We start from the raw sequence: 17,197 nt of genomic DNA on the forward strand, positions 1-17,197 counted from the left end.
TTAAGCGGCCGACTTCGGCTCAGGTCATGACTTCATGGTTTGTGAGTTCGGGCCCCGCATTGGGCTCTGTGCTGACAGCTCAGAGCCTGGAACCTGCTTTGGATTCTGTGTCTCCCCCCCGCCCCCCCTTCCGTCCCTGGCTCTGTCTCTCTCTCAAAAATAAATAAACATTAAAAAATTTTAAAGGAAAAAAAAAAAGAAATTTGAAAATCAGCAAAGCTGACCACTGGGTAGAGGATAGTTTGTTTCTTATACCAGCGATACTTTTATCATTAGGAAAAATGTTGAAGAGTAGAGCATCTTAAAATTTAGAAACCATTTATTTCATGCCTTCAGTATTCAATCTGACATCATGATTAGCAACAATTTTTTTAATAACTCATGAAGATTTCAGTGCTAATTATCAAAAACTGTAATATTCCTATTAATTTGATGGTTTTATATTAATTTTATATAAAGGAATGGCTCCACGTGGTTTCTAATTTGACAATGTGACTCCAAGAACCAACCAGAGATTTTAAATCTACTATAGGGGCTCCTAGGGTAGACAGGAGCACTAGGTCTTAGGAGACCACACAAATCTATTTGACAGATTATACAATTATTTATCATTTATCTAGACACTGTTATGATTAATAAAGAAAAACTGGAAAAATGGCTGAATCCCTGTGGCTGTCTTCACTATGTTCTCCCCCAGTCAACGGGGGAAATTACGGCTCTACCTCAAGAAACAGTATCATTACAATGGCTTCCTCCATATCGCTCCCCACCCTGCCCCCCGGCCCCCGCCTCAAGAAAAAATAAACCCATTAGGTACTACTGATGCACACTGGAGGAAAAAGTCCAGTTCAGGAGATCAAGATTACAGCAGTTCATCAGGAAATCAGATCCACTACTTTTAAAGGCTCTTTTTCAATGTATGAAATGGTCAGTTTTCATATGTTCATAAACAGCCAAAGAAGATCACACTCTACAGAAGGATCAAGGAAAGGAGGCGGGGGGAGGAGAAGCAGGTATTCTACTCAATATTCTCAAGAAAGGATTATTAAAAGGGACAACACAAGGATTATTAAAAGACAACAAAAAGGATGCAGTTAAAGAGAATTTAAACAATAAAGGTGGGAGTATTTTCTGAACAATACAATTACTATTATATGGTTAAAAAGAAGTTACACAGCTAGGTATTTGAAGGGGATATGGGAAAAACAAAACATACTATTAAAGACTGACGACACGTACGGCACAAGTATTTACACACATAATTCTTAATCTCTCAACATTTCTTGGCACACAGGTGTCGATGGGAAAGAGATCACATCACTAACTGGCAGGAGGGCCATACTCAAGCCCAGGACTCCAACCTTAAAGGCTCAGCTCTAAAACGGACACTGCCCTCGGGGCCCCTGGGCGGCTCAGTTGGTTGTGTGTCTGATTTTGGCTCAGGTCATGATCTCACAGTTTCTGAGTTCGAGCCCAGCAACGGGCTCTCTGCTGTCAGGACAGAGCCTGTTGAGGAGATCTTCTGTTCCCCCTTGCCTCGTGTCCACGAGTGCTCGCGCGCGCTCTCTCTCTCTCTCTCTCTCTCTCTCTCTCTCTCAAATGGACACTGACCTTATGGATCAGTTGTCTAATAAAAACTTACACTCATGTATACTACCACATACTACATATTATGCTTACAAGTTTATTAAACAAAAAGTTTATTAAACAAAAAACTCTATTCAAATAAGATGATTTTTATACTTCTCATTTTTTTTTTTAACGTTTATTTATTTTTGAGACAGAGAGAGACAGAGCATGAATGGGGGAGGGTCAGAGAGAGGGAGACACAGAATCTGAAACAGGCTCCAGGCTCTGAGCCGTCAGCACAGAGCCCGACACGGGGCTCGAACTCACGGACCGCAAGATCATGACCTGAGCCGAAGTCGGCCGCTCAACCGACTGAGCCACCCAGGCGCCCCTATACTTCTCATCATTAAAAAATAAAACTGAAGAAGCTGGATATTAGCTGAGAAGAAATGTAATTTTTAAAGCAGTTAAACCATTAAGAGCCAACTGGAAAATTAAGGTAAAAAAATAAATGCAAGCAATAATGAGGCCATTATAATGGCTCATTATAAAGGCTCAATAATGAGCAACATGTAGGCCATTATTGTGTGGGAGGAACAGATCAGAGGAACACTCACCGACACTGACATTAGGACAGACACTCAAGAATAGTCTGTTCCAATTCTACTCTCACACCTGAAGACAGAGAGGCCCAGGAAGGAGGACTCCCCTGCTTGGGAACCTGAATCTCAGTCCTGTATCTCTAATACAGGGCCCTTTCCAGTACAGCACATGGCCTGGAGCTCCTCTGTGACTTAACGCTTACAGGATAAACCAGAAAGATTTCTATTTTCATGGAGCCTACACCTATCAAAGAATGTCTTCACCCTGACGGATGTTTTTCTGATGTATGTTTTAGAAGACAAAAACAATTCTACTTAAAACTTTGGATCACTGGCCTCTGAAAGTGGTAACCAATTATTAAAAGCTGTAACTCTGGCTGCTAAAAACCCAACTTTATTCAGTGACTGTAATTACTCTAACCTGGAGCTGTCCATAGGCCGTGGGTTTGGGGAGCACACAAGTGCGACTGCTTTGGAAGAATGAGCTTTTCCCAGTTCAAAATGTCCTTGTATGTCTTATGAAACATTTAGAAGTGAAAAACTGGGATAAAAAAGAACTTTTTGAAAAGTACCAAAACACAAAAAAGTAAATGTTAATTTTTATGGGCTTCTGAAAGGTAAAGCTGGCATTTAAAATATGTAATTAAAAACAAAACGAGGAAAACATTAACAAAAATAAAGCTATTTTTCAAAACTCAATACATTACATTTCTTTTATTAATGAGCTATACAATATAATGTAAAGCAAAATATTACTTGTAAATAGGCAGGGAACGTTTCTTCAAGCTTATTTTTCCTTTTTCGGTATCTCTTCTTTATTTTTTCAGTGTTTTCAGTAACAGAAACAGATTCATCAACTAGTGTATCTGGTAAGTGCTCACTCCAGCCTGAAACAATAGTCACATTTATAAATATGTGATGTTCAATATTGTCAGACAAACCCACCCAAAGTAACTTTACAGCTTACCAACATACACAGATCCATATAAACAAACAAGCTTTTTCTTTTTTCTCTCCAGTTTTATTGAGATATAATTGGTGTACAATACTATGTCAGTTTAAGGCATACAACATGACTTGACAGACACACTTTTTCACAAAAAAGATGTCAAAGCAAGTTTATTAGTAACTTTTAAGCATCATAAAAAATTCATTGCATGTCTATTTAGTATCAGTATATGTTCACTTTTGTCTCTTAATGAGTATTTCCTTACTCGCAAAGCAGCAAACTGTTTCCTTCAACATCAACATTTTGTTAAAAATTAAAATAATAAAAGTACTCAGTCTTATGAGTATGGGGAAATGGCTACTCCTATACTGCTAAAGGCAACTAAAGGCAGAAACAATCTTTCCGAAGAGTTTACTGGGCATATCCAACAGAAGTCTTTTGGAAAGTGTATTCTTCAATCCAGCAATTCCAAGTTCAAGGACTTATTGCAAATTAGGTTTCTGTAGTACATATTATACTAACATATCACCACCTACAAAAACGCTTGTAAATATGCTATGAATGCTCAATCTTAAAATCAATCAGAGAAAAGGAAATAAAACAAAATTTTGATCTATGAAATTAGCCAAGAAGTAAGTCCACTACGTAGAGCAGATAAGTGAGCAAATGACAGGCTCATGTTCCCAAGGCAAACAGTACATCCCTCCTAAAAATCAATGTGGGCACTTCTGTTGCCAGAGTATGTAAGGGAACTGACTTCTAAAAACAACTACAAATGGTGGATAAACATTTTTTTAACTATCTTTTTAAATGTACCAGTAATCTACCAGAAAATAAAGAATCCTTAAAGACCAACAAATTAAGGTAAGACAGGAACCACAGAAAGAATTAAGCAAAGAACCAAGTAAAGCTCTCTGAAGTTCTGCTAAAATGCAGTGACCTTGAGCTCAGGTTTTCAGAGCCTCCTGAGCAATGGGAGACTAGAAGACAAAGTTCAAGGCCTCTCCCTCCTCAGCATAGTGATCAACCAGAGGTGCCTCCCATAAAGGTGATAAAGGTGAGACCCTGAAGGATTCCATGCTCAGAGCTGGCATAACAAGAAATACACCCTCCCAACCCCCTTGTCCCCCATACATCACTCCCCTCCCCCTCCCCCTCTCCACCACCAACCGCCAAGAACTTGTCAACTTGTCAGGGAATTTGGTGCTGGGTAGAAAGGCAAAAAGTGAAAATCTTCCCTGAGAGTTCATAAACTCAATATAACCCTAATATGTAAGAAATCCGGATTTATAGAATACAGGTGGACCAAAAAACTTCAAGCTAAGAACTGAAGCTAAATTCTTTAAGCTAAAGAAGTACTGGGGTGGCAGCACCTCATGTTCCTGGTGGTAACAGACGCAGTCTCTGAAAGAAGCCACCTGCAATTCACTCCTCAACAAAGTTCAGAGAATGTTCTAAAGAATATGAACTCACAGTAAAAATAAATACATAAATAAAAAGTAACATATTATGTGTATGTATGTATCTATGTCACACAATAAACACAACGAAATGAGGCACTATGGGAAAGGGCAGGAGAGGCATCTGTAGAATCACACATGTGCACAGGCTTTAATACTTCAGCTCCGTGTTAGACACATAAGGAAGTAACAGAGGACTGAGACTAGGAAGGAGTAAGCTATAGAGAAACGAGAGAGTATCTTAGCACTTAGCAATTCAATTCAGAAAGGGAAACAACGCATAAGAAAATAAAAACTCAATGGATCACTCTCGATACGACACGTGAAGGGATAAAACACTAACCTAACAGAACTAAACTATGACGGCAGAATAGAGAGAGAAGGAAAACACAAAACCAGGCTCATCGAACATGTCACATTTCTTAGGGCTTATTATATTACAATCATACTGTTACAGTCATATTAGGAACTCCTTTAAAACCATCTAGTGCTTCCTTTTAAAAATGCAATTTGTAATTTTCACTAATTCACAGGTTAAAACCCCACCTCTTAATAATGGAAGAACTCCAATCAGTGCACATGCTGAAAACATCTTTTTTTCATATCCTACAGAAAGCATTTACAATACGTACAGCATACAGACTGTGACCATACCGACATAAAGTGTTCATCAGAACCAATTCTCAAGCTGTGACTTAATGATTTAGTGTTCTTTGAGGATCTAAGTGAGGATGACAGAGTATTAATTGGAAGACTTATTTCTAAAACATTATACAATTTGGTTTAAAATTGTTTTAGTACCCTGTCACTTTCAACAAAATAAAGTCTCCAATTTTATACCAAGCAGCTAAGATGGGCGAAGAAAGGCCTTTTGTGAGATGATCAGGAAGCACCTGGTTTAACTAAGTGATTCGGTCCCTAACCTGTTTATATTTCACTTAAGACAGAAAGAAACTTGTTTTAAAAAAAAATCTCAGAGGAATATACTCTGTTGGATTTAAATCTTTTTCTTTATGAAACCTCATTTCTGTATTATAGGTATGAACTCCACAGGCACTCACAACCATGATCAGTAAGAAGCAATAAGGTTGTGACTGCAGCATTATTTAGGACGGCTCTTTTCCATAGAGACAGCAAGAAAAGGGAGTTAAACAAAATCAGTACCATACCATCATCTCTGTTAGGTAACTGCTCAGAAATAGAGCCTGAAGAATCTTTTCTAATGACAGATCTTTTCGTTTTTCCTTGCCCGGTTCGACTTCTTTGCCGTACCATAAATCCACCGATACCTAACCAAAAAAGAAATTGGTCAGCCTTGTAAATAACTGATTGCTCTCTGTATTTTCAAAGTAGGGTGATACTGCTTAAATACTGAGGCATTTCCCAAATTCAATATGGGCTACTTTAAATAATCATTTTTATACACAAGAGTTTGAAATAAGCAAATTAAAAGAGGTCAAAACTACTGTTACCTTATCACCAACCAAATAGGTATAAAAAGACATTATTAGAGTATAGAAAGACTGCGTGCATTTCCTCTTCTAAGCAGCATCAGAGTAAATATTACAGTAAATTATACTTATTTAGCAGATATTAAGTAACACAACTGTCATCTTTCAAATTATTTGTACATTAGCTACAGAGAATAAATACAAGATATAAACAAAACTAGATGATCCAAACAAAGTCAGTATGACTTCAGGGGTAATGTGTCTACTTAAGGCCCTTGGACATGAGACACATTCAGCTCTATAATTAAAAGCAGAAATTCTAACTCTGGTTCCTCTGTGACTTTGGGCAAGCTATCTAATTTTTAAGTGTTCCCAGTTCCCTCACTGGTAAAACAGAGATGGCATCTAACTCCTCCTCATACACGCATTGTAAGGATTGAATAACTTGCCAGATGTAAAGCCCATAGACTAGAGCCTGGCACACAGTCAAAAGTAAGTCGAACCCACTTTGTGACCTAATGGCTCCCTCAGTCACAGAGATGACCTTCACGGAAGGCAGGGTCAAAGGAAAAAAACGCAATAAATGTTAGCTCCTAGAAGGAGTTTGCAGTGTCTAAAAACGTATGTATAGTAATAAGCCTCCAAATTAGGAAGAAATGAAGTGATTTTCATGCAGTGACTTGGATGAAGCTAATCTAGGTCCTTGTTTCAGATGTGGCCCACCTGTAAGGAAAGTTACCTTCTTGAGGTCTTACAGAATACATACAACAGTGAGAAAGGTCTTCCTTGCACCTCCAAAGGTATTTACAACACTCTTATCAATACAATATAAGCAGCTAGAAGATTAAAGACTGAATTGATTCGACTTAATGTCTCACTGATTGGTAAACAGACATGAATAAAGTGCCTAAAGAAAGCCTAAAAGGTCTGCATTGTGACCATTTCAGTAATTTTTTCCAATAAGGCAAATAAAATCTTATAAGCAAGAGAGATGTCCCTCCACCTCTGAGGCAGGGAGGAAATCAGAATTTAATCAGTCGTGTATGAACTGGTCTATAAATTCAGGAAGCCTAAGAACTCTGTCATATCCCCCTCACATTATACACTTACTGGCTCCTGCACAAACACTGAAGTAAGTTTTAAAAACATAGCAGGGGTGCCTGGGTGGCTCAGTCGGTTAAGCGTCTGACTTCGGCTGAGGTCATGATCTCAGGGTCCGTGAGTTCGAGCCCCGTGTCCGGCTCTGTGCTGACAGCTCAGAGCCTGGAGCCTGTTTCAGATTCTCTGTCTCCCTCTCTCTCTGACCCTCCCCCATTCATGCTCTGTCTCTGTCTTAAAAATAAACAAACATTAAAAAAATAATAATAATAACAAATATGGGGCGCCTGGGTGGCTCAGTCGGTTAAGTGTCCGACTTCGGCTCAGGTCATGATCTCGCGGTCTGTGAGTTCAAGCCCTGCGTCAGGCTCTGTGCTGACAGCTCAGAGCCTGGATGGAGCCTGCTTCGGATTCTGTGTCTCCCTCTCCCTCCGCCCCTCCCCCACTCATGCTCTGTCTCTCAAAAATGAATAAACGTAAAAAAAATTTTTTTTAACATAACAAATAGTAAATACGAATGCTGAAAATTAAAATAATTGCAGAAGTACGCATCAAAGGAAAAATATACAAACGGCCTTAAAGGTCCCAGTACAAATAAAACATTGGGATAAGGCATTAAAAGAACCATTTTTTGTGAAGTATTCACATACTCGACCTAAGGAATTTGCGACCTAAATGCACATTCAGTTCTTCAATTTCGACATTCAAGTTTTAGTTTGGAGAGTTAAGGAGCTATATTTCATTTTGTTCATTTAATTATACTTGGGAGTCCTCAATATTACATTTTTTCTTAAATCAACCAAGTTTTGATTACATTAAAAGGTCCAGCTCAGGATGATACCTGGTCTGTACGGTTTCCTTTTTCTCTTTTTCACACCGTCTGTTCCTTCCGCCCCCTTCGTTTCATCGTCCACAGCTTCCCGTTCAGGACTAGATTCTGATTTCCCATCACAGTCCACAAGTTCTCCTTCTGGAAAAAAGAAAAATACACAGATAAAATTCGGAAAAAAAATCTACCGAATACCTAATTCCTATGTAATAGGAAATAGAAGGCAAAGTGGCCACTGAGCCATTCTAATTGTGCATCCAGTAGGTGGGGAAAGGGACAAAATGATGGAAAAGGCACCAAATGGTTGTAGAATTCATGTTGCTCAACGTGCTGTTTTCAGGAAATGAAACACAAGCATCAGGGAAGGGGAAACACACACAGAGAATGCTCAGAAAGACAACTACAAGTCAGTTTGCACTTAAAAAATCTTCCCTTTGCCTTCAATTACATCTTCCGGCTCAGGACCACAAGACGGTCTCTGCAGCCTAGAACCCTCTTCTGAGCTCCAACTACAGCTGTAATGGAATATTACCTAGTTATCGAAAACTCTCCATCCAAAAATGAGGACAGGGGAGAGAGGGACACTTTTCACTGCTTACCCTTAATTCTTTTTCACTTTTAAACCATGTGAATGTATGAGGTTGTCCACAAATCAAATTTTAAAAGTTAAGAGGATTAGCGATAACATTACAGGCAGTAACGACCTAGCCACTTGCTGCTTCTCTCCCTCCACTACTTACTACCATTCCTGGCTCCACTCTATCCCTCCACCCCCCATCCTTTGCCTTCTGGAGCCTAAATACGACCTTAGGCTCACACCCCCAGACATCCATCCTTTCACACTGGGAAGGTCTATACTGGGGCACTGTGTTCCCACTCTTGAGACACAACACAGTGTTTCCGTTTCCTTTGGATTTGGGGTGTGTGTGTGTGTGTGTGTGTGTGTGTGTGTGTGTGTGTGTGTGTGTGTGTGTGTGTGTGTGTGCGCGCGCCCGCGCGCCTGTGAACAAGGTTTCCAGATACTAGTAAGTGAATTAGAAAAAAGTCTGCCTCTGTTGCACAAGGAATTTGTTGTTGATGTGCTAAGATGACCGTTCATGACTTATTTTTCCTGAAGAACCATTTATCCGAAGAGTAAACAGCTGACAAAAGCTACAAGGAAAAGGTGCTGTTACAACGTTCCAGGGGCATCACAAATGCGTGTGGACTTTGTGGGCTCGTGGACCTAGGATGTACTTATGTATGACATCACGTAGAAAATCACTTTCAAGGGGACACGCCTTCAAGGGACCCAATCTGGAAGCTACACATTGAAGACATGCCCATCATTTCCCTGAACGCTGTCCTATGCAACAGTCGTTGAAGGGAAAACCTTCTCAGGCCTTTTTGTTGCAGTTCTGCCACGTTTTTAAAAGGCTCTATAATCTCATACTTTGGGAATTAATGTGTGCTGTCAAGAAATCTTCCAAATTCTGTGAAATGCAGCATTTCCCAGATTTAAGTAACTGTGGAACCATTTTTCAGGTTTCCCACTGTCCTTCGACACTAGAATTCTTCACTGTGCTCTGGTGGATGGTAATCTGATCAATTCCTCCCAGATACAGACTATTTCTTCACAAGCCCCGAAACTTTAAAATCAAATTTTCTGCTTAATAGGATTTGAACATCAGTTATACAGAAGCATCAGGAAGTTTTTCTCCCAACCACATACAACCTACTGCAAAGAAAATGTGAGGACTAACTGATAAAAGACACACTGATGCTAAGCCACAATTCTCTCTGACCTGCACAAATGTGGCATCTTCCTAACTGATCTAGGTGCCACAACTCTTGGACCTCACAGTCTATTCACATTACCACCGGGTGTTCCATTTAAAACATCAATAAGATTATGGGGTGCCTAGGTGGCTCAGTCGGTTGAGCGTCCGACTTCGGCTCAGGTCATGATCTCGCAGTTCATGAGTTCGAGCCCCGCGTCAGGCTCTGTGCTGACAGCTGGGAGCCTGGAGCCTGCTTTGGATTCTGTGTCTCCCTCTCTCTCTGCCCCTCCCCCGCTCATGCTCTGTCTCTCTCACTCTCAAAAATGAATAAATGTTAAAAAAAAATTTTTTTTAATAAAATATGAGTAAGATTAAACCACAATTCGCTCAGTAACCTCCGATTACCTCCATCCACAAGCTCAAGCATTGCCTTATGACTCTGTATGACCTACTCAGTCTTGCCTCCTCTCTCCTTTACGACGACGACTTTTTTTTTTTTTTTTTTATTTAAATTGAAGTTAGTTAACATACAGTGTAGTATTGGTTTCCGGAGTAGAACCCAGTGATTCATCACTTCATAGAACACCCAGTACTCATCCCAACAAGTGCCCTCCTTAATACCCATCACCCATTTAACCCATCTCCCCCCCATCCTCATCAACCCTCACGTTCTCTGGATTTAAGAGTCTCTTATGGTTTGCCGCCTTCTCTGGTTTTATCTTATTTTTCCTTCTCTTCCCCATGTTCATGTTTTGTTTCTTAAAGTCCACATATGAGTGAAATCATGCGATATTTGTCTTTCTCTGACTTATTTCACTTAGCATTATACACTCTAGTTCCATTCACGTTGTTGCAAATGGCAAGATTTCATTCTTTTTCATCACCGAGTAATAGTCCATCGTATGTATATACCACATCTTCTCCATCCATTCATCAGTCAACAGACATTTGGGCTCTTTCCATACTTTGGCTATTGTTGACAGTGCTGCTATAAACATTGGGGTACATGTGTCCCTTCGGACCAGCATTTTTGTATCCTTTAGATAAATACTTAATAGTGCAATTGCTGGGTCATAGGGTAGTTCTACTTTAACTTTCTGAGGAACCGCCATTACCATCGTCCAGAATGGCTGCACCAGTTTCAAACATTCCCACCCACAGAGCAAAAGGGTTCCTCTCTTTCCGCATCCTCGCCAACATCTGTTGTGTCCCGAGGTGTTAATTTTAGCCATTCTGACGGGCATGAGGTGGTATCCATTGTGGTTTTGATTTGTATTTTCCTGATGATGAGTGATGTTGAGCATCTTTTCATGCTAGAAGACAAACTAGATGTCTTCTTTGGAAAAGTGTCTATTCATGTTTTCTGCCCATTTCTTCACTGGATTATTTGCTTTTCTGGGTGTTAAGTTTGATAAGTTCTTTATAGATTTTGGATACTAACTCTTTATCTGTCATTTGCAAATATCTTCTCCCATTGTGTGACTTGCCTTTTAATTTTGCTGATTGTTTCCTTCACTGTGCAGAAGCTTTTTATCTTGATAAGATCCCAATAGTTCATTTTTGTTTTTGTTTCCCTTGCCTCCGATGATGTGTCAAGTAAGAAGCTGCTGTAGCCAACATCAAAGAGTTGCTTCCTGTTTTCTCCTCGAGGATTCTGATGGCTTTCTGTCTCACATTTAGGTCTTTCATCCATTTTGGATTTATTTTTGTGTCTGGTTTAAGAAAGTGGTCCAGATTCATTCTTTTGCAGGTCTCTGTCCCGTTTCCATTTCTGGGTTCTCTATTCTGTTGCATCGGTCTATGTATCTGTTTTGTGCCAATGCCATACTGTCCTGATGATTACATCTTTGTAATATAGCTAGACTTCTGATCTCATCACCTCCTACTGTCGCCTTTGTTCACTGCTGGACACACTGGTCTTCACATTCCTCAAACATGCTAGGCACACTCCTACTCTCGGCCTGTGCAATAGCTTTCTCGCCATCTGGGATGCTCTTCCCTCAGGTAATCAAGTAGCCCACTTGCCTCTTTAAAGTCTGTGCTCAAATACTGCTTTCAGTTCATCTGATGCCTCACGTTACCATATGCACTACCAATTCCTCTTATTCCAATGCTAGCTTTCTACAGCACTTGCCAAACACATTTTAATAACTCATTTATTATGAGATACACACACACACACGCACGCACACACGCATGTATATATTTTTTTAGTAGGCTCCATGACGATCACAGAGCCCAACGCAGAGCTTGAACCACCCCAGGACCCCAAGGATCAAGACCCGAGCTGAGGAGTGCCTGAGTGGCTCGTTGGTTAAGCATCTGACTTTAGCCCAGATCATAACCTCGTGGTTTATGAGTCTGAGCCCCATGTCAGGCTCTATACTGACAGCTCGGAGCCTAGAGCCTGCTTCGGATTCTGTGTCTCCCTCCCTCCCTCTCTCTCAAAACTGAACATTAAAAAAATTAAAAAGACCCGAGCTGAGATCAAGAGTCAGACTAACTGAGCCACCCAGGCACTCCTATGTTACGTATTTTAAAATGGTCTTTTCTCCTAATATTAAAAAGTGAGTTTTAGGAGTGGAGAATTCTATCTGCTTTGTTCACTGACATGACTTCCAATATCCAGCACAGAGTAGGCATTCAGTAAATACTGCTGAATAACATGGTATGATAGAGCAAAGGTAATTATTTATTTCTCAGTAGAAAAGAGATAACCAATCAAAAAAGAAATAAGCCTGTGGTGATCTTCAGATAAGTGAAAATATAACCCCTATTGAATTGCACACTACTAAAATTATTCTGTCATCTCAAGGATTCAGCTAGAAAATCCTTTATATCTACTGGGATCAAGAAGATGTTCATCAACAGAGAAGTTTATGATGAACATCTGTGAACATAAATTTACACTTGAACATTAATAATGGTTTTTCCAGGTAGAAATCCATGGGTCAAGGCTACTTTAACTTAGCCATGGTATCTGAGCTCACAGCATCTGAGGTTTAAGCTGCTACCTTGCAAACTAGAGTCGCATCCTCTGAATTTTCCCATCTGTGATCCTCAAAAAAATGGTGTTCCTGGAGATTTCTATAATGTAAGACAGTCTGCTCTAGAGGACATGTGAAAGGAAGAGAATCTGAAAAGCCCAAGAAGACAACTCACTTAGAAAGGCCAAGGGTCACCTAAGTCAGTAGAATTTACCCTGAGATAAAACATATATATTTTGGAAGATATTTTATGTACTTTAATTCTTGTGAACATATTCAATGGAAAATAAGTTAGTATTACCTCGACTATCATCCATTTCTCCATCCCTTGAATGCTCTGATTGGATGTCCGGAGGGGTCTGAAGGACGGCCACACTATTCTGGTTTATAATCTTCAACTTCAACTTTGGTTTGGACCGTTTTCTTCGTGGAACTGTAACTGTGAGGCTCTGTAACTGAGTCATCCCTGATTCGGTCAAACACACACCATCCTGGGTGTATGTCTTGGGTGGATCTAAAATTACAATATCCCAAGGATACAAATCAAAACTCTCACTTTAATTTTCACTGCTAAGTTGATTACTGTTCCAAAATACCCATGTGAAGGGAATGTGACTACTATAAAGCAATTATCTATGAAATGCACAAATAATTAACAGTACTCAATTAAAACTAAAAATAATTGGTTGAACTTCTTTGGATTTTAAGCAGAGAAGTTGTAAGGTTTTAAAAAATGATCTTCCCGGCATTTTTTTTCTCAATTATCAAAATAAGGATTTAGAAAGAAAGCAATGAAGCTAAGAGCAATGCTTCAGCTATTCAACTATGACCGTTTTCCTGGAATATCTTTTCAGACTGAAAGAGGGAGATCAATTTATATAACAGAAACCCATCTAGAAAGCAAAGTATCAATATAATCACTGTCAGGGAGAGGCAGTAAGTAAGTAGAAATCCTGCACATTTTTAAATGTACAAAATTGCTATTTATTACAATTTCTATACTACTCAAATGTTTTAGTATCCAATATCAAATACTGTTAGAAAAAAGAACAACAGTTTAAAACTATCCTATTAAGATACCTCTCTAGCTGATCCATTTCAGAAAAAAATAGATTGCATTAATTCCAAAAAAAAAAAAAAAAAAAAATCCCTGTTTGCTAACTAGAACCTTTCTTCTCCTAATTCATTACTAAGCACAGTAATGTATCAATGAAACCAAAGCAAGTACAGAGTTGATGATTACTTTAAGGGTGGTTGTTTCACTGCCAATTGGCTAAGATTTATAGGAACAGTGTCCCACCAAAGCTGGATAAGATGAACACTTTTACGTGTCAATGACAGGAATGATACCCAACATCAGGGAATTCAGAATGAACACTCATAGGATAAAGGCACGGAACATGTGGCAAGTCAGATACCTCAGTAACTAAGCATTTACACGCCCTGTGTAAGGAACAGCATTTCGGACTTTACCTAGCTCTTTCACTTTCGTGACAATCTGTGCTACAAGTGAAGATTCGCAGCCGTCTGAGGAAGGCACTGAAATGAAAACAATTCGTGTCATTTTTTCAGAAAAAGCAAAGTATACAAAGACTTACACAGAACTGAATTTTCTATTCCTTTACTCATTTTACTGAAATAAACACTTAAACACTAAATCAAGTTAAAGGCTGTCTTTAAAAACAAGGACAAGTAGTAAAGGAAACACACATCACGGAGGGAAAAATGGCCAAGATACGAAGCAACAGACTGGATTTCTACACATGCCAGTAACTGCAAGATTGCGAGGCATGAAAGCGAAATGACGTTTTATATCCATAATATATGCTTAGTTCCGTTTCTTTATGTAAGCAAATTGTTTTAATACATTAAGTTGGGAGCATAAGAGTTCATTTATAACTAAAAATAACTTATTTTCCATAAAATACTTGTCCAAATAACTGTTTCACAAAAAGACAGCAAGGTGCCAGTGAGGTGTAGGAGCACAGACCCGCCGTTCACGTTATTTTCTTACCATTTGACGTAGGCATATAGGGTCTGCACATGCTACAATCAAAACCAATGTCGGCTACATTTTCCACTTCCTCTTCAGTATTTAAGTTCTGACAAACCGCATGCATCCATCTAAAAAGACCATATTTGAACATTTAAAAAGAAAGAAAGAAACAGAAATGCACAGAGAATGGCTTCCTTTTAAAAACGACCACAGGAGTGGACAGCTGCCGCGTTTAAAACCCTAAGCCTCACACATTCCTCCTATCCTGCCCGCGTTGCCCTTTCTCCTAACTGTGCCCACGGACCCACCGAAACTTCTGGAGCTTTGAATAAGAAAAAGGCATGAGACCAAATACTGGGAAGGAAGCAAAAGGACAGTGTATGAGGAGGACAGCATAACTGTTTTCTGATCATACACCGAACAGAGCGGAGAGAGAAGGAAGCCAGTCCGGGCAAGTATGAAGGAATTCAGAAGACTGCGAACAGTGTGGTGTGTACGTGCTCCTGGGACGCACGTTCTGTGGGCAGATACAGCTCTCGTGTTTGAGGCTGGCTATTAACGAGGAACAAAAGGAGTTGTCTTGCCTTTGAACAAATTAGTGGGCAGCGAGTATTGAGAATCCTGTACTACTGATGAAATAATACTAATATCACACGTACAGTGCTCAACTATTAACAGAGCACAACAATACACCACTGAAAACAAAGAAAGCGTTCTTGATTTTGAAGCTGTACACATACTACTTGGAGAGGGTGGGAACGGGTACCCAATAGCGAGACATTTACTATCCAGAGCTTAAAGAAAAAAAAAAAAAAGTAGTTCAAGGAAAATAAAATCTGTCAGATCATTTGTAGAATCCAATCAAAGATTCAGAAACCCTCCATAGAAAAATGCATATATGCAGGCAATAATTCTGCATCTAATTTCAAGGGATTCATAAACCCTTAAAAGCCCCAAGTTAAAAACCTTAGTCTGGAGTTGCAGATACAAAACAGGAAACTTCTGTAGTTTCTAGCTGACAGAAACTCTGGCAAGTAAAAAAAAGGTCTTGTTTCTTAAATTTAAGATCGAAGAAAGTTGTTTTCCAACTTCCTTTTGCTACACTTAAAATTTTTTTTTTCAATGTTTATTTATTTTGGGGACAGAGAGAGACAGAGCATAAATGGGGGAGGGGCAGAGAGAGAGGGAGACACAGAATCGGAAACAGGCTCCAGGCTCTGAGCCATCAGCCCAGAGCCCGACGCGGGGCTCGAACTCACGGACCGCGAGATCGTGACCTGGCTGAAGTTGGATGCTTAACCGACTGCGCCAGCCAGGCGCCCCCCTTTTGCTACACTTAAAAGAGAAAAGCTTGCGAAAAAGAATAAAAGTTTTAAAAAGCAGCATGATACCTGTCACATTGTCTGCATTGCAGAATAAGATCTTCTTCTCGATAGTTCCGATAGCAGACGGGGCAGGAAGACAAGCTTGCACAGGGAGCACACTGTGTGTAATTGTTTTGCCATTCACATCTCAGGCCTGCAGACGTTGCCCCACAGTGTCTGCACCACACGCACCTGCAAGCCAATCCCCCCCAACAAGTCTCCGGTTTATTTACTTAGTTACTGTAATTCAAGAAGCTATACAAGAACAGAATGGGGGGAAATCATTTAACGCATATCTGAAAATTTTTCTGAGAAGTGGTGTGCTATCTATCAGAGCAAACACGTATTACGCACGTAAGTGCGTGTGGCTAATTTTCAAAAACTGGTGTGGAAACATTCTGCACTTGCAAGGCCAAGGAGGGAAAGGTAAATCCTAGAGTACCATTTGCACTTCCAGCCTCCTTTGGGCACGGTCTGCAGAGGAGGGTCGAGGCAGTAGGTGTGGTAGCTTATGTCACAGTCATCACACAGCAGGAGTCTTCCGGGGTCAGTGGCCTTCCCACAGGCCTCGCACACAGTGCACTCGAGGCACCTCCAACCTTTGCTAAGAACCACTTTAGTGATCTATAAAAGACACAACCAATCCTGGTGATTTATACATTAACACACACCTCATTTTGTATGAGCACATATGCCAAATAAATGACTATGTGGTGCTCATGTCCCAAGAAGCAGGTAAGAGGCAAGCAGGTAACACGTATGAGCACCAACAGTGGCCCAATCCTGGGGTGGGCGCATTCATGTGCTCTCACAAGTCTATCTGCTAGACAGAACAACAGAAAACGGTACCTATTTCAAGGACTTTTTTTAAGACCACATAACTACCTTGTGCTGTGGATTTATGTCCACTTTATTGATGTAGTGACTAGATACTGAAGAAATCAAGTAAATTGCCCCTTAACTGTTAATTTAGGTTTTGAAAATGTATTGGCATAGTTTCTATCTATGACATTTCATGAATTCATACTTCTGAAACTCATGTACATTGCAAAAGGATTTGTATATTAAAGTCAATATTTAGGGGCGCCTGGGTGGCTCAGTCAGTTAAGTGTACAACTCTTGATTTTGGCTC

At 39.9% G+C, this 17,197-nt stretch overlaps 1 protein-coding gene across 23 annotated transcripts in view; it reads right to left on the reverse strand.

Annotated features, from left to right (window-relative positions):
* The window catches only part of KMT2C (lysine methyltransferase 2C), a 285,648-nt gene that overhangs the window by 60,221 nt on the left and 208,230 nt on the right, over positions 1–17,197 (reverse strand). For all 23 annotated transcript variants that reach the window (XM_023250775.2, XM_023250762.2, XM_023250761.2 and 20 more), the window contains 8 exons: positions 16,508–16,689; positions 16,093–16,257; positions 14,720–14,829; positions 14,179–14,244; positions 13,007–13,219; positions 7,971–8,099; positions 5,750–5,869; positions 2,928–3,058 (listed from right to left, as the gene is read on the reverse strand). In XM_023250775.2, the coding sequence (XP_023106543.2) occupies positions 2,928–3,058; positions 5,750–5,869; positions 7,971–8,099; positions 13,007–13,219; positions 14,179–14,244; positions 14,720–14,829; positions 16,093–16,257; positions 16,508–16,689 (1,116 nt within the window). The remainder of the gene's footprint in view (positions 1–2,927; positions 3,059–5,749; positions 5,870–7,970; positions 8,100–13,006; positions 13,220–14,178; positions 14,245–14,719; positions 14,830–16,092; positions 16,258–16,507; positions 16,690–17,197) is intronic.

The sequence above is a fragment of the Felis catus genome, chromosome A2, assembly GCF_018350175.1.
Source record: "Felis catus isolate Fca126 chromosome A2, F.catus_Fca126_mat1.0, whole genome shotgun sequence".
NCBI lineage: Eukaryota > Metazoa > Chordata > Mammalia > Carnivora > Felidae > Felis > Felis catus.